Here is a 23,706-nt window from a genome sequence, read left to right as displayed (position 1 = left end):
ACGGACCCAAGTAAGAGCTCCCAGTGACAGGAAGCACATGCTGCAGGCATCTTCCTTTCACCTGCACATGGACCAGCAGGCGTTTCCTGGCCATTGTTCGCCATGGCTGCAGCAACTCTATTTCCGTCCACCAGCAAAGTGGGGCTGGAGCTGGCTGAGCTTTCTGGTGGGGCTGGCTTTTGTGGCTTTTGTGTGCCTCTCACCCAGGCCAGCATTACCATCAGCCCTCGTGGAAGCAGTGGTGGGTGGATCCGGCTGACCAATCTGTCTTACGCCTTATCAAAGGGAAGACTTAGGAAGAAGGATGTTCTTATGTAGGAATAAACAGAGCGGCTCTACCTCTTTTGCTTTCAGGTAGGTTTCTGCCCATTTTCATTCTTTGTGGGCACTCTCGTTTTGTGCAGCTTACACTGGAGGAAGTTGCTGCTGTTGATTCAGGTACTATAGCAGGATTTGGGTGTGGACATCCTTGGCTGAGAGATGCAAAAACTTTTCCCCAAGATCTACTAGAAAGAAATTTGATTCATAAAAGTTTAATAAGGAGGCCGGGTGTGGTGGCTCATGCCTGTAATCCCAGCACTTTGGAAGGCAGAGGCGGGTGGATTACCTGAGTTCAGGAGTTCGAGACCAGCCTGGCCAACAGGGTGAAACCCTGTCTCTACAAAAAATACAAAAAATTAGCCAGGCGTGGTGGTGCATGCCTGTATTCCCAGCTACTTGAGAGACTGAGGCAGGAGAATTGCTTGAACCCAGGAGACAGAGGTTGCAGGGTGTCGAGATCATGCCACTGCACTCCAGCCTGGGCAACAAGAGTGAAACTCTATCTCAAAAAAAAAAACAACAACAACAACAACAACAAAAAACTTTCATAAGGAAAAGAGAACTTTGGTATTGTGTAGTGAGTTGGGTGTGTATGATTGATCAGTGTGTTGTTTGTTTTCTCATCATGAACCCCCAAAGAGTTAAAATCTATTTTTGGTTGCTAGTTAACTGCTATGGAGGGACTGCCCTGGCAGTTGCTGCTTCAATCGCTTCCGCTGAAGCGTATCATGACTGTGTTGATTAAAGATCTCACTCTCTCGTAGAGCAAAGGTATGTCTACAGGATGAAAGCAGGGGCATATCCTGAGATTAAGCTGCATATTGGTAGTTTCTCTTTTTAGAAACATGAAGAAGTCATTGCAGCTCCCAGATCTGTATTTTTTTTGTCCACACTCCTTCCGCCTGCTCTTTGTAGGTGAGTGGGACGAGGGGAAGGTGGACAGTGTTGATGTCACTGCTTAAGCACCGTGCCACATGCTCTTCTACCAGAGGCAGCCATCGAAGGGTGAGGTCCTCAGGGTTCCACGACATCCTCTAGAGCCAGAGCCACACCCACTTTCTACGTGAATAGAATGGAGAGCAGTTTCAGGCAGAGCCATCCCTGTGTCTCCTCTTTCTGTGCAGGTTCTGTGTTGTGTCCATCACCGTGGTCTGGTTTGGTGGGGGGACCACGGGATGAGGAGGTGTAAGACTGACCCCCAGGGAGACCTGGTCACAAATAGAGCTCTCTGTTGTTCTGCAGTGCTGGGTCCTGCCACCACCATGGTTCCAGCGGTTGAGCTCTGCTGAAGCCTGGGCATCATGTACAGTGTAGAAGACCTCCTGATCTCTCATGGATACAAACCGTCGAGAGACCTCCCGGCACCGCGCGAGGATAACCCCAAGGGGCGCCAGGCAGCGAGGACTGGGACACGAGCAGGCCAGGGCCTGCAGAATGGGCATGAGGATGGCCCTGCAGCCCTCGCACATCGTAAGACGTCTGCGGGGAAAGGACACGTGAGTGACTCCGAAAGCCGCCACAGCACACCGAGAGGCCCTGGGGAGCCCCAGAGCACTTCTGCTTCCAGAACCTCAGAGGCGGGGTAAGTTTCACTATGAACCCACCATTCTCTTTTGACTCAGGAGTTAGCAGTGGGTGATGTGTAGACAAACTCTTTCAACTCTATGTTTGGCCGGGGCCAATGAGGGATAAATGGTATTAGACACAAGAACACTTTTTTTTTGTTTTTTGTTTTGTTTTGTTTTGTTTTTGAGATGGAGTCTTGCTCTGTTGCCCAGGTTGGAGTGCAGTGGCACAATCTCGGCTCACTGCAACCACCTCCAGGGTTCGGGTGATTCTCCTACCTCAGCCTTCTGAGTAGCTGGGATTATAGGCATGCGCCACCACGCCTGGCTAATTTTTCTATTTTTAGTAGAGACAGGGTTTCACCATGTTAGTCAGGCTGGTCTCGAACTCCTGACCTCGTGATCTGCCCGCCTCGGCCTCCCAAAGTGCTGGGATTAGTGAGCCACCGTGCCTGGCCACTTTTTGTTTTTTTTAGAGACAAGGTCTCACTGTGTTGCCCAGGCTGGAGTGCAGTGGTGCAGTCATAACTCACTGTAGCCTTGGCCTCCTGGGCTCAAATGATTCTCCCACCTCAGCCTCTCGAATAGCTGGGCCAGGTGCACACAACCACACCTGGCTAATTTTTATGTTTTGTAGAGACAGAGTCTCACTGCGTTGCCCAGGCTCATCTCTAACTCCTGGCCTCATGCAATCCTCCCACCTCAGTCTCCCAGAGCACTGGGATTAGAGGCATGAGCCACCACGCCCAGCCCAAGATCACTTGTTTCCACTGAGATATTCAGGGTGTTCCAGCAGTACTTAGCACAGGGCTTTGCCATAATGGGCCTTCAATAAATAGCAGTGAGTAAACATGTTCTATCATGCTAAATGCCATGTGTTAGGACTCTGCTTCTTGGTTCCCTTGTAATCTCTTCATCTTGCCTCAGTTAGGAGTCATTTTAAAACTTTATAAAAGCTAGTTCACAACCATGCACCCATTCATAGTATATTTGGCTTTCTTATTGACACAATTCAACATTTTGCAGGTTACAGAGAGTTGAAAAGGGGTCTGTATTCCCCTCAGTTTGTAAGACAAAACCTTTCTTCTGGTATATGCATATCATTCCATTGGCTTCTGACCTATCTTTTCCTTGCACACACACTGGCCCTAATGTGGGATCCCATCTGAATACAGCTGCATCTGTGGGTGTTTCCTTACAACAAAAAGAGAGGGCGGGTTGGCTAGGGGAACAGGATGGTAAAAAAAAAAAAAGGAATTTCGGCAGCTTGCCACAGAGCCAGGCTGGGAGAGGAGCCCTGAAGCCCCTCCCAGGCAGTTTCCACCTGGAGGAAACCTTTGTCATCCCTTCCTAACATTGCATTTGCCTTTAGTGCTGCACTGGGACCAGGCACCGATTGGGGAGGAAGAGCTGTGAGTCTACAGAGTGTGTTATGTAACTGCATGTCAGCAGTTAGATATGGATGAAGGACATAGACAGAACCAAGGACCTTTCTTTAAGAGAAACAAACACACAAAATGGGCAAGTCTGATGGGAATGAACTCGCCTCCCATGGTTAGAGGTCACCCTTGCAGAGAAAGGACCTTCCTTGTTGGTTGACAGTTTTCAGGCAAAAATCGGAAGGATTTTGTTTTTAGAGTCAGAGCACTTAACACATTATTGGAGAAAAGCAAAGGTGAGAGCCCTCATTTTTGCCCAGCGTAGTGAAAGCAGGATTAAGTTGCCAAGTCAGATTGCGTCTCCAGCGAGGGGCCAGAGGAGTTAGCACTGATGGAGCCAGGCTCAGGGGGAAAAGTCACAATGAAGAAGGGGCTGGAAGCTGTTTCTGTTTCACCTTGCGCTTTAGAACTCACACTTCAGTCGACTACAGTCAAGGCCTTCACTTTCTTGACCACCATTTTCCAGCATGGAGCTGGAAGAGGGAGCTTATGGGTGAGTTGGCTGAGGGTTCAGATAACCTTAATGACTACCACACAAACTAGTGCTTGTTTTTTGTTTGTTTGTTTGTTTGTTTTTCATTTAGTTTTGTGCTGAGTATATCTGTATCTTCCAACCTGGATTTCAAGGTACTGAGATTGTACCTTGTCTCCTATTTCTTTTGTTTCTTGTACAGAGTCTTACAGTACTGGGCATATATGGTTATTTAATACACGCTCATGAGTTCAATTTATTCTTTCCCCCATTGTAGCAACTGTTGAAAAGCAGAACGGTCGGTTTCTAGTGAAGTAAAGACAGGGCTGTGGAATCCCCGCAGATGGACCATGTAGGTTATGTGGGGTCTCCCTCAAATTTGAGGGGCTGGATCAGAGTTGAGTCCCACGGTGGGAGGCAGGAGAACCCCTTTAGAATTCTGTGTGGGCAGTGTGGCTGCCAACCTCATCCACAACTCGCTTAGGACTTTCTAGCCCCTTGTGTGGTAACAGGTTCCTGAGGACTATGGCATAATCAGATCTGCAAGCTGCCTTTCTTTCCATCCTGAGTGAAGGGCTCAGATAAGTGGCTTTGTGTAGCCCTGGGATGTTTTCATACAGATGACAGAGTTCTCGACAGATCTGGCCTCTTGTCCATGTTGCTGAGACTGGCCGATTCACTTAGGTGATGTAGAGTAGCTTTTGGATTGAACGTTGGTCCTAGGGTAGAAACAGCAAATGCATACCTGTTTGGAAACATCCCTCCCAGTGCCCCAAGCCTCAGAGACTGGCTGCGAGGTTCCCTGGGTTGAAATGAAAGACTTTATTTTTTAGGTGCCCAATAGAGAACTGAAAATTGAAGGGAAACAGAAAGGTAGGCATGAAGGAGAATTGTTTTTCCCCATCAGAAGCAAAGTGCTTTGGAAAGAAGTAAATAGGTGTCAATAGTAAACAGCTTAAATTAAAATAATAATAATAATAAGAGAAGCCAATACTACCATGGCTTATGTGAATTCTGAATCTGATGGATAAGTGGTGCTGTCAGATCCCAGTCTTTGGTTACTCAAAAGCACAGCTGTGGTCTTGCTGCCTCCTCCATCCCACACAGTGACCTCTGCTGGGCTGGCCTCCCGGTCTAGGGGGTGCCTGGAGCCCAGGATAGCCCTGTCCAACTTGAAACCATCAGTGTGGTTGGGAAGGGTCACGAGGATTCCTCTTCTGCAGTTTCTTGGTTGAGGGCTGCCTTAAAGTGTGTCCCCACACTTTGGGCCAGTCCTCAGCACCCCACTGATGTCCTGGGAAAGATGGAGGTCAAGGTCGTTTGGAAGGCCACAGGGGCTGATTGAAAATTTGTTTTATTCTGACAGGATAGTGGCGACTAGGCATTTTGGCAAGGTTATTGTCTTATAACTGAAGAACATTGCGTTCATCCAATGTGTGCTGCTGTTAACAGGCCAGGTAATTTATGACGAATGGAAATTTATCAGTTCACTGTTCTAGAGACTGGGAAGTCCAAGGTCAAGGTGCTGGTATCTCATGAGGACCTTCTTGCTGTGTCATCTCATGGTGGAAGGTGAGAGAGTGAGAGTGAGATCAAACAAGAGAGGGCTGAACTCATCCTTTTATAAGGGCACCAGTCCCACCCAGGAGGGTGGAACTCTCATGACTTCATCTCCTCTTAAAGGCCCCGCCTCTTAATACTGTTACAATGGCAATTAAATTTCAACAGGAGTTTTAGATGGAATAAACATTTAAACCATAACAAACACAAAGTCCAGAGGATGTCACTAGCCATCGATGGCCACTCAGTGCAGCAGTGGAGGGAGCCCAGCTTGGGCCACAACTCCCTCACCCACCCCGGGCTGCCAGAAGCCTTGGGGCTGCCTCCCTGCAGCAGCGCTGGGCCTGGCTGAGCTCTCCCCAGGTAAGGCCTGTTTTCGTTTGAAAGGAGCACTTGATTCTGTGAGCTCCTGGGGTTACCATCACTGGATGGTCTTTTCTCAGTCCCTTGTCCTCCACCCTCTCCCTGGCATGCATGGACATGTGACAGCTCCCAGAGCCCAGCTGTGTCCCTTTCCTGTCTGGAGAGGCCTATAAAGACTGCATCCTGACCTGTCTACACGAGATAATGCACATAACACTGCTCTTCTGTGGACATTGTAAAGGGAGCATACATGGAAGGCAGGATTATCCATCATCTGGGGCTTAGCTGGTATATCAGCATTGTCTGGTGAGAATAGTCAGGACTGTTCCTTACCCTCTAATGATTAGTATTAGTTTAGAACAGAGTTTCTGATTTAAGGACCAGCTCTATCTAGTAAAACTTTTTTTTTGTCTTTTTCCCTTTCTACTCGAGGGACATCTAGTAAAACTTAAAAAAAAAAAAGAAAAAGAAAAAAACACAAATATGAAGCTTTGATGAGCTTTTCGAGCATTTAGGATACTTGTTTCCTAATGTGCTGAGGTGGCTGTTGCTTTGAGCTTTCACTATTAGCAGATCAAGTAGTAGTGAGCATCTAGGACAGGAGAAGAATGACAATTGTGTTGTGAAGGAAGGCAAAGGAGCATGTGAACTTGCTAAAAATCTCTTAGGTGTAAGTAGTGGAGAAGGACCAAGAGTTGGTTCTCCTTGTACATAGTTTATCTAAATTGATGAGTAGACAGTAATTGTTTTTGGAAGCTACATGTTAATGTGTTGGGCCATCGTTCGTATGACTGGTAACTTTACCAGCGTTTAAAGCACAGCAGATGGACTGTGAAGCCTGACTGTGGGACTCCTGGCTCAGGGGCCTTCCTTGCCCCTGGGCTGAAGACTTCCTAGCAGTAGAGTTTCCCTCCTTGGTAGATCCTTTGGAAGGTAGGAAGTGGAACCTACCTGAAAGGAAAGGGAGGGGTCGTTGTAAGGATTCATGGAGAGATTCAGGACCATTGACAGGAAATGGAGAAAGACTGGCTGGCCTCATTAGACGTGGAATGAGAAGGCGTCCCCCTGGACTGTGGGTTGTTCCCCTGGGGACTCATTCATCTCTGTCCCCCATTGCCACCCATCTCTGCGTCTCCAGGTACTTGTTTATGCTCCTCTTCCCTTCCCTGACAGCTTCTGCTTCCCCCTACCTCTGGCTGGCGGAGACTTAGACTCCACCCTTGCTCCTCTTGACAGCTTAGCTTCAGAACCCACTGCTGACAACTGCCCACATCTCTTAGTTGAAACTTTTGAAAAAATTGAGTTTTAGACAGCCAGTGGATGCTTGAGTCTGGGTTAGGGTGTCTGCCCGCTCCGATCAGTGGGGAGGGGCTGGACAAGGGAGTGGGAGGTCGGATGGGGAGGAGGGAATGACCAGGCATGGATGCCTGAGCTTTCCCCGCTGCAGGGGCTGTGGGTGAGGACAGTTTGCAGGCCACAGGGACTGCCTGTGTACCCCAAAACATGTTCTCTTCACAGACCATTTGACAAGTAACACTAAAGACTTTTTAAAGTCATTGACTTTTTAAGTCATTGACTCCACGGAGAGCTCATCTAGATGCTAGCCCACTCCTAAATGGTCTCAGTTAACAGAATGTAGTGATGAAACTGGCTGTAGGCTTTGCATGAAAGTCACTTACGTGGTCCAGGAAAAGACCCACAGGCCACGTCCAAAGCTTGCCTGCTGACACACACACACACACACACACACACACACACAGATTAAGAGGAAGTGGGCAAAGAGGAAAAGCTGTGTTATCTGCACATGGAGGAAACTGCATGCTTAAAATACAAGTAGCCAAAACTAAATAATACTTAACGATCATTAAAATATGTAAAAGGCTGTTATCAGGCACTCAGGGTTTCCTTAATGTGTTTCCTTTGAAATATTATAATCAGAGGAAGCTGTAAAATACTCTTAACATAGCAGAGGTTTGAAGCTGAAAGTTATACCATAATTGGCTCTTCTCTGCATAGCCCCAGGAATTCGGGTAAGATTTTTTTGTTAGTTACCCATGAGAATAACTTGTAATTATCTCCTGTCATCAGCGGCAGTCGTAACTAATGAGAGACTTAGCAACCTAGGGAGAGTCTCTGATGTGGTAGTCTGGGGCCCTCATCTTGGGAGGTTTCTATTTGATCAGTAAACATCCATTCTAGATAGTGCTACTGGATATGGTAAACAGTTCATTTTCAGGGTCTTTTAAAGCTTCTCTTAAATCATATCCTGCTTATAAGGGTTTTCCAAAAACAGAGAATGCTTCAAGTTTAACATCTGTTTCTATGTTCCTCTTTCTTTTACAAACTTATAAATCCACAAACACGATTTGCCTTTTCACCGCTTGTTTCCTATCCTAAGCATTAGCCGTTGGTATTTTGACCTTGTTATGGGGCAAAGCCTGTCTTTCTTGAGGGCTGGCATGCTCATGAACAGCAGGAAGAGGCAGGCCGCCTCTTCCCCCGCTGTCTTCTGTATGCCCTTCTCCTTGGTCTCGTTCGTAAGTGTGGAAACTTCCAGAAGGGCCTGGAAACTGGTCCTCTCCCCCGCGTGTGCCCCATGTGGCTTTTACCAGCACCAGTTTCCCCACTAAAAAGCAGGTTGTGTCCCTTGAACATGAGGCTTCTGGAAGTGCAGTGGTGTGGAGGCACAGGCTTCTGGAATGACAAGGAAGATCCAGCGGCAGCACCGCCGAGGGCCTCATGTGTCTTGGTGGTTATGCCATCCCCAAGAGGAGAGTTGTTCATGTGGAATTCTGCCTTCAGCTAGAGAACTGGATGAGTCCGAGAGCTAGGAAATGCCCCACGGAGAGACACTGAGGGTGGGAATGTGAGACGGGGTCCAAAAGAGACCCGAGTGGGTCTTCCAGTCCAGCCCCTTTGCCTCAGAGATGACTGTGCCTCTGCGTTCTTGATAAAGGACAGGGTGTGGACTGGGGGTGTCACTGGCGGGCCGCTGTGCACCAGCTGTGGGGCCTGGGGGCCTTTAGGCAGCCTCCCTAGGGTGTCATCACCAGAGACCCAGCTGCAGGGTCCTTCAGGCTCTCAGGAACCCACGCATAGTGACTGCCTTTTCTGCCTCTCATAGCCCTCATCTTGGCTTCTGAAGAACCGTGGGTCAGAGGCACCGCAAATACTCCATAAATATTTGTTGAATAAACGAATAAATAAATGAAAGCGAGAGTGGTGCTAGAAAAAGGCAAATGAGAAGCGAGGCTGGTCTTTCTCTGTGTCAGTGATGGCACTGTGGGGTTCACACTGGTGTACGTGGTAAAAATCTGACATGCCCTTTTAAAGAGAAAACATGGAAATACTGAAATAATCTGCCTTACCTATTAGATACGCATGAGAGAGAATGGATTAGAGCTTCTCTTCCTGCCTTGTTTTAATAAATGAAATACTGGTTTGTTTTACATCCATATTGTGGAAATGGGTGTAGCTTCTTCGTCAGAGACCAGCCATCCCGAGGGGGAACAGCGTCTCGTGATGACAGTCGGCTCTGTCACTCTTTCCTGGCATTGTGAAGGCCTGTTGATTACAACTTAGACAAAGACAATGCCAATCTGAAATAATCATCACCTTCAGACAGACACTTGGTTCTTCACCCTTTCCTGTGTGCCATCCGCACCCCCTTCCCCAGGAGATCAAGCGAACAGAGCTTCAAGATAAGCTGCTCCATTGAGAATGTATTTTAATTGAGTTAATACTAAATGAAACAAGGGCTTCTTACGTGTCAGGCACTGTACTAAACACTCTGAATGTATCATCTCATTTAATTCCTCCCAGAATACAAAAAGGAAGGCTTAGTCCGTCCCTGCAGTACAGATGAGACATCAGAGGCAGGGGCAGTTAAGGACGCTGCCGACAGCGTTCCGCTGGACAGCCGTGGTATTGGCCTTTAAACCCACACTGCCCCTCCAGCGCCCAGGGCAGCTGCTCACACTCTCCTGGCAATGTTCCAACACTGCTCCCTGATGGTGTGGTGAGAAGCCAGAAACCACCCCTCTGCAGGTACCCTAAGCCTGGACTATTCCATTGACCCCGGGCAGCTGTCTTTGGGTGTCAACTGCAGGTTCATCGGGCTCCCCAAGGCTGGGCCACAGACATTGTCTTCTCAGCCTGCTTTTCTCCATCTGTACCTTTTCTTCCTCAAGTTAGGGAATCCACAAGAAAGTGATGAATAACACTTTGAAGGTATTATCTCATTTCATCCCTCCCAGAAAACTCAAAAGGAAGGCTTCTGTCCCTGCAGTACAGATGAGGCATCAGAAGCCGAGGCCAGTCTGGCTACCCAGCCATCAGGTGGGAAGGGCCTCACGTTGTGGGAGGGAACAGTGTCTGCGCTGCGTGCAGTCACCGGGACTTCTCCTAGTCACTCGGGTGGGGAACCGTATCTCTAGTGCTTCCTGTCCCTGCCTGTGAAGACACCCTCAGGGGTGGCTTCCAGTAGGCCCTGGGATGGTCCAGGGTGATCACTGATGTGGAGGGACAGGGTCCTCTATCAGTGGGACCCTAGCGTGGGAGGAGCGTCAGCGTATGGCCCTGTAGGGAGTCTGCCGCTGACTAAGGGCCACCCAGTGTGGCTTCTTGCCTTTACGTTGATTAGAAGGCGTCAGTGTGTCCTTGCCATGTTAATCAGTAAAAGGAGTGGGCTCATTTGAATAGCTGGCGTGAGTCAGAGGTTAGGGGTTTGTGACCCAGCTTTTTTCCCTCAGAAGTGCAGTTGCAGGAAGGATGTTGTTCAGAGATGCCCTGACTTACAGTGAGAGGTTCTAGCACCTTCGTCAGGGACATGTTACTGCACACAGCTGGCGGCTGCCCCAGGAACCCTCACCAGCTCCACCCACCTTTTCTCCAGGGTATTGTTTTCCTTCTTCCACGTGGACCTATGCCCTTCTTCCTTCATTTGTATCCCTTTGCTCCACCCTGCTTCTCTCTTCTCTCTTTTCTTCTCTCTTTCTCTTTTCTTTTTTTTCTTTTCTTTTCTTTTTTTTTTTTTTTTTTTTTGAAGCAGGATCTCTCTCTGTCACCAGGCTGGAGTGCAGTGGTGCCATCTCAGCTCACTGTAGCCTTGACCTCCCAGGCTCAAGCAGTCCTCCACCTCATCTTGAGTAGCTAGGACTACAGGCATTCACCATCACATCTAGCTAATTTTTCTTTTTAAATTTTTTTGTAGAGACGGGGTCTCCTTATGTTTCCCAGGCTGGTCTCTAACTCCTGGGCTCAAGCGATCCTCCTACCTCAACCCCTCAAAGTGCTGGGATTATAGGCATGAACCTCCATGCCGGGTCTCTCTTTGTCTCCTCTACCTGTAGGTTGGTCAGTGGTCCACATCAACGAGGTGTCCCCTTCCATGAGCGATCTCCCAGCCCCTGATTTTGTTACGTGCATTAAAAAGATATACTACTAGAATTACCATGACAGTTTCCAAGCTGGCTCCATCCTTCACATCAGCACCAGCTGTGAATTTACTAATTTATGCAAAGGAAGCAACTACCCAAACCCCAGTCCCAGGGGCGGGGCCCGTGAACCGTGGTCTCTGACTTACCTTGCGTGTATAAAAGTTCTTGACTAGACCTTGCAAAATCAAAAGTCTGCTGAAGCCCTAACCCAAAGATGATTCAGAAACCTGCTGGCAACCACAGAAGAGCAATTTGTGTCCATTTCTAGCTATCAGAGTTTAAAAAATATTATGGTCTTGTGGCTGGCCAGGTTGGCACTGTAGTGGCGATGGCTTCCAACTTCTTTTTTTTTTTTTTTTTTTTTTTAATTTTTCCATTCTGAGCTCATCTTTGTGGAAGCCAGACCCAAGCACAGGAGTTCAAAGCCCGTGCTGTGGAGGAACTGTGACTTCAAGGGCTTCCATCCAGGTCGATATCAGTGGGTGCCTTTCCAAAATGCCTCCTACTTAATTTCCTCTGTGCACGTTGATAACTCAAGTGCCTTTGAATTGCTTTCCTGTGCCCCTTCTTCAAATGTCCAAATTTAGCATCACTTCTAAGTCCTCAAATTTATCATGCTTCCTCTTCCAGACCCATTATTTGTGTATTTTATTTTATTTTATTTTATTTTAAATAACAAAACTGTAACCTCCGGAAATAGTCTGCCAGGTACTTTATGTTTTAACTGAATCTGCACTGTCTGTCATCTGGAGTCATTCATTGTGACATCATAAAAAGCAGGCCTGACAATGCATTAGCAGTCCGACTGGGCATTTGTGGATTTTCTAGTTACAATTCTGCCAGTGCAACCTACAATTCTTGTTCAAATTGAACTTTGCTGAAGACTGATATTTATCCATTATATTTTCAGAGCAGTTTTCTCTTTTCGGACTGACCTTTAATTTTATGCTAACCTCTATACTTCAGTCTTCATCTTCTCTGGACCCCAGATTTCCCCTTTCCAAAATTAGCCCATTCGTTACCCTGTGTCAGAGGGACATTTGCGCAGGGTGGTACTGAATAGACCAAGGCATGCCGACAAATGAAATTGCAGGCCTCCAGACCCAGAGAGCTTTCAGAGCAAATTCTGGAATGGAACATGGCTGAGGCCATCACAGAAGCATGTTAGGCACCTGACACTGGGGTTGGTGAATATGAGCCACTCTAAAGAGATGCCCAAAGCCCCTTCTGCCACCCAGAAGAGAATGCTGCTCCTGGCTCTTTCAGTGAGACCTACAGCCTTGGTGCTCAGTTTCTGCATCTAGATACCAATGGCTAGATACAGATGCCTGTGGAAGGGGAGTGGGTTTTGAAGGAACAGGCTAGGCCAACATGCCATGACCAGCCACTGGTCCAGAACATGACACTAGGGTTGGAAAGCAATGGAAAGCAGTAGGCATCTGCTAGACTGCAGATTTGGGAACCAGGAAGGGATCGCTGGATAAAGGCATGGCTTTAGTGGGGCCTCCCCAGCCCCACCCCAATGACCACAGCAAAGCACGGCTGACTGGACTTTGAGGGCCCCCATGGGAGGACAAGGCTAGGATTTTGTTCATGCAGGAGGGAAGGGTAACTGTCTGTCTCACTTCCCACAGAACCCCCGGTTCATCAGGCGGGCAGCAAGCCTCTAGCTGATTTTTTAAGTTAATCCACACATCTATCCCGTGCTGCTGGGTATCAGGCCCAGTGCCAGGCTGTAGCTGCCCCAGTGATAACAAGTCAGTGTGGCTCTTGAGGACCTTGGAGGCCACTGAGAAGATGGAGAATGTAAGCCAATGGTTACAGGCATTCCAAATGTTGCTATTTTTTCTTTTCTTTTCTTTTTTTGTTTGAGACGGAGTCTTGCTCTCTACTGCCCAGGCTGGAGTGCAGTGGCACGATCTCAGCTCACTGCAACCTCTACTTCCTGGGTTCAAGCCATTCTTCTGCCTCAGTCTCCCAAGTAGCTGGGATTACAGGCGCCTGCTACCGCGCCTGACTAATTTTTTGTATTTTTAGTAGAGACAGGGTTTCATTCACCATGTTGGTCAGGCTGCTCTCGAACTGCTGACCTCAGGTGATCCGCCCACCTTAGCCTCCCAGAGTGCTGGGATTACAGGCGTGAGCCACTGTGCCTGGCGCAAATGTTGCTATTCTAAGGAGACTTTCACTTTTTAAAAGAAGGGTATCATTTTCCATTGTGGTTGAGAAGGAGTCATGTGAACGAACAGAACTGTCTCCTAATTTTTCTCATAATTAGCTGCTGCATATGCAGTGAGTAGATTTGCTCATTTTCCGTTAAACATGTTGTTTTCCACATGCTCATATTTCAGATATTTCCCAAGCAGTTGCTAGCGGTTGTTTCGTTGGCCTCGTCTCTCCTGAGATGAGAGATGGGGCTGTTGGCAAGCGTAACTTCTGTTTCACCTCTGTCCTGTTCACCCGGGAATTCTGTGTAAAGACCCTGCTTGTCCCATTGAACTCGTGGACACAATTTGTCTGGGCGATCACATTCCACTTTGCTTTCCTTATCTTTTTCCCACCCTGTGTTAATGTGTTCAGCATGTTTTCTTAAAAGTGCCATTGTTAATGTCTTTTAAAATGTAAGATAATTAGTTTCATTTTTCTAAAAAGAAAAATTTGATCTCGTTTCCTTCAACATATCAGAAAATATATTTTTGGCTTTGAAACCATATGCAGCAGTGCACATTTTAACTGGTAATGGGCGTCCTATAGCGAAGTTACTAGAAGAGCCATTCTTGCTAACTTGTCTGAAGGAGAAATCTACCAGAGCAATTCCCATGGCGAGTGCGCTTGCACCTGTCAGAGCCTGGCCCTTGCTAGGTACAAAATAGATGTTTATTAATTAAATGGTTTATAGTTTTCTATGATATGTGGACTGTGTTGTAAAGTGGATAATTTAAAATTTCCCAGATGACCTGGGTTTTTATTAAATTGGAATTTTGGCACCTTGTGCAAACAGAAGGAAGTTTAACCCAAAATTCTTAGTTATTTTGGTTTGTTATATATGGCAGTTTTGCCAAGTTAAAGTGATAATGTAACATTTTTGAGTGGAGAAGAAAACCAACCACGCTCCCTCTGTAGGAAGTGACGGGCTGTTTGTATTCTTGTCCTATTTCTGTCATTTTTTATCTGTCTTCTGATTATGCTCGTGGCGTGTACTTGCACAAGTAGCACCTTAGGATTTTAGCCCCTTCTCTAAGCACACTGTGAAACCCGAATATCAATTGAGAAAATGCATCAAAGCCACATGGTATCATTTCCTCCCTAAAGTCAGGCAATCCAGGAAAGCGCTCACAGGACTGTCAGGAATGAGAACGGTGCTTAATAAAAGCCCACTCACCATCAGCCTAAGAGCAGAGGTAAGAGGGTAGATTGTTTCTGGTGCAAAGCACCAACCACATACTTCCTAATGATTTCTTTTAGCCTTTCGCAGTGGAGTGTAACAATTGTAATGCCTTCTTACATTGTAGTTTTTAAGTCTTGACCTTGGATTTTCTATAGAGTCTGAGAGCCTAGAGACAGTAGGTGCTGAAGACTTTTCAGTGGTTCATGTTCTACAGCATTTCTCAGGCTACTGATGGGCGGTCACACGGGAGTCCCCAAGGGCGGACTCTGCAGCTTCTGGAGCTGCAAGCCTGGCTCAGCTAAAGTGGGGAGACAGGGAGGAAAGGGATGTGGAGGGGGGCCAGTGGCATTGGCTTTCAAAATGAATAATCTGCATAGAACCTGACCAGGAAGCCCCCTTCTCAGCACTCAAAACTCAAATGCTCAAAACATAATTTCAATGACAACAAAAGAAAATGACCTCCTACTATTGTGCCCGGTGTTAAGATAGCTTATACCACGTATAGGTTGTTAACACAGAAGCATTGAGGCTGTTCAGTGGCAAATGCCTTACCTCAGATTGATTTTGGATATTTTCTGGTTTTCCAGCCCATAATTAAGCTTTGCTGTAAGTGGCTGCCTAACAAGTTATCAGGGGGTAGAAGCAGATACAGAATTATTATTATTGTTATTATTATTATTTTTGAGGTACAGTCTTGCTCTGTCGCATAGGCTGGAGTGCAATGGCATAGTCTCAGCTCACTGCAACCTCCGCCTCCCAGGTTCAAGCGATTCTCCCACCTCAGCCTCCTGGGTAGCTGGTAGCTAGGATTACAGGCGCCCACCACCACACCCGGCTGATTTTTATATTTTTAGTAGAGACGGGGTTTCACTATGTTGGCCAGGCTGGTCTCGAACTTCTGACCTCAGGTGATCCACCCACCTCAGCCTCCCAGAGTGCTGGGATTACAGGCATGAGCCATTGCACCCGGCGTTGGATAGAGTTTGAGGGTCTATCTTTACCTTTTAAGGCAAAGAGGTAATTCCAAAATAAGAATAGTAGCAATAAAAATAGAAGTTTTTACCAGGGCTCCTGCCCACAGCCTTCTGCTTCTGTGATTGGAAGGGCTCTCCTGCAGCCCAGTCCCCAGCAGGGACTCTTCCCTGGCGTCATGCACTGTTGCTGCATAGAACTGGTGGCCTTGCACCTCCCGGTTTCATGTTGTGTTCACTCGCTGTGCCACCAGCTGAAAAGCAGACTGTGTCACCAGAATCATTTGAAACCACAAAATGTATAACAACACCTAAGTACATGGGGAGAAAGAAATTGAGCTCACTAGTAATCAAAGAAATGCAAATTAAAGTAGTGAGAAGTTATGGGGAAAAATAGTTGTAATAACTGGGGATGAAAAGGTTCAAGAAGACCGGCTGTCCTCTGCACGACAGGAGGGCCTATAAATTGGATAGTTTATCTAAGGTCATTTTGACAATATGTGTCACACAACACCCCATGATCTACTCACTTCTTTTCTAAGGACTTACTCTAAATGATCTGAGATCTGCATCCCGTGTTTGTGAACAATGGTGTGTCTCAAAGTGTTTTAGAATAGAATCCATATCAATGTCCAACATTGGTGAAGGGTTAAGTAAATCCTGTGTGTGTGAGGGAATACAACTCATCCACGAACATTAAGCATCTGAGGGGGTTTGCATGACACTGGAAGAAGTAAAACGTGGGGTTAATTGAGCGCCTTAGGTTCCCATTTCTTGGCTTAGAACTCTTTCCCAAATCCTTGCAAGCTGTGCAACTTGGGGAAATCATTTAACCTACCTATGCCTGTTTTCTTATCTGTAAAAGTGGGAAATAGTGGTAATTATAACGTTGAAATGAAATAATTTACTTGGCATGCTTAGCACCATGCATTGAGTGCCCAGTAAATGTTAGGACTAAGCAAGTTACTGAACACTTGTGCCTCAGTTTCCTCCTCTGTAAAATGGTAATGACCGTAGCTCCTACCTCAGAAGGATGTTGGTGAAGCTTAAATGAGTAGGCAGAAAGCATGTGGCATGGACCTAGCACACAGCAACCGCTGTGTAAGTGGCTGCTGTTACTTGTGCTACAAGTGTCAGGAAATGTTGAAATGTTCACATAATACCAGATACCTAGTAGAATACTCAGGCTGTTCAAAAATTCACATCCTCACACACACAGGCGAGAAGATACGTATCAAAGTAACCATCTCTGAATAGAAAGAGTATAAGCAATTTTTGTTTTTTGTACTTTTTTATATTCTTCTAACATTCATTTTCAATAATGAATCCATTACTGTAATAATTTAAAAAGCAAACAGCTATCTTAGACTTGAAACATTTTTCAGTGTCAGCCCAGCCCATGGTTAATCAAAACTATTGAGTCCCCTGAACTTCCCTCCAGTTAATGGTTTTTCCCTATTATATGGCCCTACTCTCTGATCATTCATGGGTAAGTAGCTTAATATTTCTGCACATGATGTTCTTCAGATACTTTCCTTTGGTTGCGTTAGAACTGTGATTCTGAACTCTCCAGGCGTGCTAGAGTCAGTTGGGAGATTTTGAAATATACTGGCTTCTCATTAGACCAATGAAATCCAAATATTTGGAGACCGGCCCTGAGCACTGGTATTTTTTAAAGGCTCACAAGGAAATCCTAATGTGTGGCCCGGTAGTGAACAACACCCTGCATTTGATACTACCATTTCCTGCCTTGCAGAGAGTTTCAACCCATGAACAGGGCTCCCCTCTTCCTCTAGTCAATCTCAATGTGAGCCCTAGCAGTGTTTCCCAAAATTTAGGATAAGAATCCTCTGAAGTGCTTGTTAAAAATACAGATGGGGCCGGGCGCAGTGGCTCACTCCTGTAATCCCAGCACCTTGGGAGGCTGAGGTGGGCAGAAGACTTGAGGTCAGGATTTGGAGACCAGCCTGGCCAACATGGTGAAACCTCGTCTCTACTAAAAATACAAAAATTAGCCGGGTGTGGTGGTAGGCGCCTGTAATCCCAGCTACTCGGGAGGCTGAGGCACAAGAATTGCTTGCCCCCAGGAGGGGGAGGTTGCAGTGAGCTGAGATTGTGCCACTGCACTCTAGCCTGGGCGAAAGAGCGAGACTCAGTCTCAACAAAACAAAACAAAACAAAACAAAAAACAAACAAACAGATGGACCAGGCATGGTGCTTCATGTCTGTAATCCCAACGCATGAAGAGGCTGAGGTGGGAGGATTTCTTGAGGCCAGGAGATCAAGGCCAGACTGGACAGCACAGCAAAACCCCATGTCTACAAAAACATCTTAAAAATTAGCAAGGCATGGTGAAGTACCTGTAGTCAGTCCCAGCTACTTGGGAGGCTGAAGTGGAAGGATTGCTTGAGCCCAGGAGTTTGAGGCTGCAGTGAGCCATGATTACACCACTGCACCCAGCCTGGGTGATAGAGTAAGACCCTGTCTCAAAAATAAATATATAAATAAAAATATAAATACAAATGCCTGGGCCCTAACCCAGACCTACCAAGTCTGAACTTTCAGAGGGAGAGACTTGGTAATGTGTATATTTTACAAGCCCACTGGGTGATGCTTACCATCAGAGAGATGAGGGGACTCTGCTAGAGACATCTTTCTTAGTCTTGGCTGCACACTGGGAATCCCTGGGGACACTTGGAGAATCTCGGATGCCTGGTTGCCTCCCCCTGCATTTACCACCCATGTCTTAAGATTGTAATGTAATGTGTCTAGGATACAGCCTGGCATCTGGATTTTTGAAGTCCTCCTGGATTCTAATGTGCAGTCAGAGTGAACAACCACCAGCAATGATGGTTCTCAAAGTAAGGCCCTGGGACCAGCAGCATCAGCATCAGCATCACCTGGGAACCTGTAGATTATAGAGCCCCTCTCCAGCCCCTCTCCAGATGACGAGCTGGGGATGGGACCCAGCAATCTGTGTGTTAGCAATCCCAGGACTCAGTGATTCTGATTCTCACTAAAGTTTCAGAACCCCTGCTAAAAAGCAGTGTTTTTAAAAGCAGGTTCCCAGATTCCCTCCCAGAGATTGCACAGAATGTCTGGACTGAGCCAGGAATATGCTGCAAGTGGTCCAAGACCACACCTTGAAAAATGCTGCTGTATGGTTAACCCTTATTCCCTTGGGCATTTTTTCAGTCTTCTTATGAGGCAGGGTCTCACTGTTGCCCAGGCTGGAGTGCAGTGATGCCATCACAGCTCACTACAGTCTCCAACTCCTGGGCTCAAGCAATTCTTCTACCTCATCCTCTGGAGTTGCTGAGATAGGTGGGCGCTACCATACCTGGCTGATTTTTAAATTTTGTGTAGAGACAGGGTCTTACTATGTTGCACAGGCTGGTCTTGAACTCCTGGCCTCAAGAGATTCTCCCACCTTGGCCTCCCAAAATGTTGGGATTACAGGCATGCACCATGGTGCCCAGCCTCCCACCGAACATTTTAATGTTTATAAGGACCTTGACATCTCTGGAGTATGCCCAACATCCCTGTATTCTTGTGGGCTGCCCACTCCTGCCCCTTCTTGGCCCTTGATGCCAAAACATGTGGCTGTCTTCCAACCATAATTAATAGGATATGTTTTCTTTCAAGCTGGCAAGTACTGTGGCTGGGAACCAAGTTTTCCAAGTTGCTGACCTGAGTTTGACTTCGAATGCCAGTCACAGAAGCAGATGAAGACATGTTTCTTCTGTACCTAATGTCTGTGACTCTTTGTTTTGTAGGTTTTATAATCAACCCACCTCGGCATGGTCCTCTCATCCCCCGACTGGTAATGACCAAGCCTACCGGAGAAGAGGACGGCAAGAAGCCAGGAGCCAGAAGCCGAGGGAGCATGAAAACCTGGAGGCCAGAGGAATGGCCCAAGCCCACAGCCTGCCTGTCCACGTGAGGGAGGGTCCATGGGAAGTTGGAGGAAGGTCAGAGCATGTGATGAAGAAGCCAGTTTGGGAAGAAGAATTGAGAATGTCGGGTCCTGCCAAGTGGCAGAATGTCAGCCTGGAAAGCTGGAACCAGCCAAGGAAATTAGGGAGGCAGATGTCTGATGGGGATAGGGAGAGACTGTTTCAAGACCTGTACCCATTCATTCAAGGAGAACATGTGTTGAATTCTCAAAACAAAGGGAAATCCCGCTCACTGCCTAGAGTTCTTTCCCCCGAGAGTCTGAGTTGCACCGAAATTCCCATTCCATTCAATGAAAGACATTCACCTAAAATGCCACCGTATCCTCCCACTTGCACACCGAATTTGGACTCCACGAGGAATTCTGAGAAGGGTGGCTGCTCAGCCCCATTTCCCCGGCCTAAGTTTGGGAGGCCCCTCAAGCCCCCATCTTACAGCTCGCACCAGCAGTCTAGGGGAGGAGCGGACAGCAGTGACTCTCAGGACAGCCAGCAGATGGACGCCTATGTCCCCAGGCATGAGCTCTGCCTGTCCGACCCTGGATTGGAACCTCCAGTGTACGTGCCTCCGCCCTCATACAGATCGCCCCCACAGAACATCCCAAACCCCTACCTGGAAGACACAGCGCCCATAAATGTGTGTGGCGATCACAGTCAACAGCAGTCTCCGACCGAGAAGGCTGGGGCCAGCAGTCAGCCTCCTTCGGGCCCCCCTGGAACTGGGAATGAGTATGGTGCGAGTGCCCGCTCGCCTCAGGGGCTCCCTGCACACCCCCGACCCGTCACTGCCTACGACGGCTTCGTTCAGTACATTCCCTTTGATGATCCACGGTTACGACATTTTAAACTAGCTCAGCCCCAGGGTTTCTGTGAAGATATAAAGCTTGACGATAAATCATATAACTCCAGTCCTGTCACTGCCCAAGAGCCGACTCATGGAGGAATGCAGCCTGATGGTGCCATTTGGAATCCACAGAGCTTAATAACCCTGTCGGGGGATCAGAGAGGCCCCATCTTGGCCAGTCCCAGCCCCCGGTGGCTGTGGGGCCAGCTCCCGGGGGATGGGGAAAACAGCGGCGTCCCTGACCAGAGAGGCCGCTGTGTGGCGAGGGGACAGTGGCCTGATGTGAGAGGCAGCCAGCATGGGCACACTGGGAGACAAGTTTCCTCCCCATACTCACAGGGCGAGAGCACCTGCGAAACTCAAACCAAGCTCAAAAAGTTCCAAACTGGGACTCGGACCAAGAAAAGTTCAAAGACAAAAATGAATGAGACTATATTTTGTTTGGTTTCTATCCCAGTGAAATCAGAATCACATCTGCCAGATAGAGATATGGACAACAATGACTTAAAGCCCAGTGCTGATCAAAAGAATGGGTCTGATAAGAGCCCGGCTCTGCAAGAACAGAGTCTGCTGAGCATGTCTTCCACCGACCTGGAGTTGCAGGCCCTCACAGGAAGCATGGGTGGGAGAACGGAGTTCCAAAAACAAGATCTAGGGGAACCAGAAGAAGACAGACAAACAAATGACCTCAGTTTCATCCACCTTACAAAGCACAGAGAACTCAAGCATTCTGGCTCTTGGCCAGGGCACCGGTACAGAGATCAGCAAACACAAACCAGTTTCTCCGAGGAACCCCAAAGTTCACAGCTGCTCCCTGGTGCAAAGCTGGGAGGGCCGAGTGGTGCAGCTTTGAGTCCAAAACGTTCGGATCCTGCGGCCCCCGAAGCTCAGACGCACACAGCATTCCCTTCTGGCGATCACAAACAGAGGCCAAGTGCCCGTCACCTGAAAGGTCACAGATCCCTCAGCCCATCCAGCAACAGTGCTTTCTCAAGGACTTCCTTGTCCGTAGATCAGGCACCGATGCCAAAAGCAGGCCGAAGTCAGCCCTGCGTGGATGTCCACGGGCTTGGAGCCCACCCTGGGCCTAAGCGGGAGGTGGTGAAGGGGGAGCCCACAGGCCCGTGCAACAGTAAACAACTCTTTGGGCAGTTTCTCCTGAAACCGGTCAGCCGTCGTCCCTGGGATTTGATCAGTCAGTTAGAAAGTTTTAACAAGGAGCTCCAGGAAGAGGAAGAAAGCAGCAGTAGCAGCAGCAGTAGCAGCAGTGAGGAAAGTGAGGCAGAGCCGCAGCAGGAGAACCGTGCTCACTGCAGGCAGGAGGATGTGGGCTTCCGCAGAAACAGCCTGGAAATGAGGGTTGAGCCACAGCCGAGGGTGTGGGTGCCGGAGAGCCCTGTGTGCAGGTCAGGAAGAGGTAAGAGTAAGTCTGAGAGCTGGAGTGAGGAGCTGCAGCCTGGCCACCCACGTGCCTGGCCTCCATCCCCAGGCCGCTTTTGCATGGAAGACGGTGGCAGTGCACCTTTGTGGTCAGCAGATGGAAGCATGAGTGCAGAGAAGAGACACCTGGAGGTTAGCAATGGAATGGACGAGCTGGCAGGTAGCCCATTTCCTGTGACAAGAATGTCGTCAAGATCAAGTGATGCAAAACCACTGCCCCCATCCTATCCAGCTGAACCTAAGGAGCCCCAGGAAAGTGAGAAAATCACCAGTGCTTTCAGCTCTGTGAAACCAAGTGAAGCGGTCCCTCAGAAGGGTGACAGTGGTGGAGATAGGAGCACAGGGCTCCCGCTGTCCCTGTCTAACAAGAACCGAGGGCTCTCAGCTCCAGACTTACGGTCTGTGGGGCTCACCCCTGGGCAAGAGCAGGGTGCCAGCGAGCTAGAGGGGTCTTTGGGTGAAGCGAGCACAATAGAAATCCCCCCAGGTGAGTCCTTGCAAGCCAGGGCTGCAAGGATCCTGGGCATTGAGGTGGCAGTGGAGTCCCTCCTGCCGGGTACCCGGAGAGTGGCACAGAACCAGTCTGCTGAGCCTGATGCAAGTGCCTACACCCCAGAGTCCCCCCAGGAAGAGTTGCCATCTCGCCCAGCACCGGCAGATGTCCCCAGGGTGTCCACTGATGCCTTTTATGGCAGGAGGAAGTGTGGCTGGACCAAGAGCCCTCTCTTTGTAGGGGACAGGGACAGTGCCAGGCGGGCTCCTCAGGCTTTCGAGCACTCAGATGTGGACGGGGTTGTCACCAGCACAGACCCCGTCCCTGAGCCTGAGCCCAGCCCCTTGGAGTCCAAGTTCTTCGAACGAAAGGATGTGGAGACAAAACCACCCTTCAGGTCCACTTTGTTCCATTTTGTAGAAAGAACCCCAAGTGTGGCAGGCTCAGAAAAGAGACTCAGAAGCCCTTCCAAAGTGATTGAAAGTTTACAAGAGAAACTGGCCTCCCCGCCTAGGAGAGCAGACCCTGACCGCCTGATGAGAATGAAAGAGGTGAGCTCAGTGTCACGGATGAGATTCCTGAGCTTCAGGAATGCCGACTCCCAGGAGGAGACCGAGGAATTGAAGGCCACCACGAGGGGCCAGGCTGGGCTCCCGGGAGGCCTTGTGTCTCCTGGCAGTGGGGACCGGGCTCAGAGAGTGGGCCACTCACTCTCCGTCTCCAAGGGCAGCATCTCCAGGGAAGAGAAGGAGCATCCGGCAGCACAAAAGGAGAAGAGCGTGGATCAAGACTTCTGGTGCCCAGGTGAGGAATCAGGCAGGCAGGCAGGTGCTCGGTACGCATTTGGAGTTTTTAGTCAGTGCAGAATACCAGGTTGGTGGATAATGTAAATCTGCATATTCAGAAAAGATCAAGTTGACCCTGGGAATTGTTTTATCAAAAGATTCCTCATTTTCGAAGAATTATCCAGAAGCCATCTTTAAACTTCAAGATCTTGCAGCATATTTATTTTATTTTTTTGAGATAGCATCTCACTTTGTCGCCTGGCTGGAGGGCAGTTGTGCAATCTCTGCTCACTGCAACCTCCGCTGCTTCCTGGGCTCATGCGATCCTCCCACCTCAGTCTCCCGAGTAGCTGGGGCCACAGGCGTGCGCCACCATTTCCAGCTAATTTTTTAACTTTTTTGTAGAGACGGGATCCCACTATGTTACTCAGGCTTGTCTCAAACTCTTGAGCTCAGGTGATCAGAAGAAGAGTTGAGATAAATGTCAAAAGATCCACATCATAAACCATGGACTGGATGGGACCTTCTGTCATTTAGTCCAAGCCTGCTCCCCCTCCCCTCCCCTCCCCTCCCCTTTTCCTCCCCTTCCCCTCCCCACCTCTCCTTTCCCCTTCTCTCCCTTTCCCTCCCCTCCCCCCTTCCCCTCTTCTTCCCCTCCTCTCCTCCTCCCCTCC

The 23,706-nt window shown here is 48.3% G+C and overlaps 1 protein-coding gene across 2 annotated transcripts in view; it reads left to right on the top strand.

Moving 5' to 3' along the window:
* Window positions 1–23,706, top strand: part of JCAD (junctional cadherin 5 associated) — a 46,519-nt gene that overhangs the window by 10,251 nt on the left and 12,562 nt on the right. For both annotated transcript variants that reach the window (XM_008002674.3, XM_073018838.1), the window contains 2 exons: window positions 1,564–1,903; window positions 19,294–23,051. In XM_008002674.3, the coding sequence (XP_008000865.3) occupies window positions 1,623–1,903; window positions 19,294–23,051 (4,039 nt within the window). In that variant the 5' untranslated portion in view covers window positions 1,564–1,622. The remainder of the gene's footprint in view (window positions 1–1,563; window positions 1,904–19,293; window positions 23,052–23,706) is intronic.

This window comes from Chlorocebus sabaeus, chromosome 9, assembly GCF_047675955.1.
Source record: "Chlorocebus sabaeus isolate Y175 chromosome 9, mChlSab1.0.hap1, whole genome shotgun sequence".
NCBI lineage: Eukaryota > Metazoa > Chordata > Mammalia > Primates > Cercopithecidae > Chlorocebus > Chlorocebus sabaeus.
This window is presented reverse-complemented; position numbering and strand designations above follow the sequence as displayed.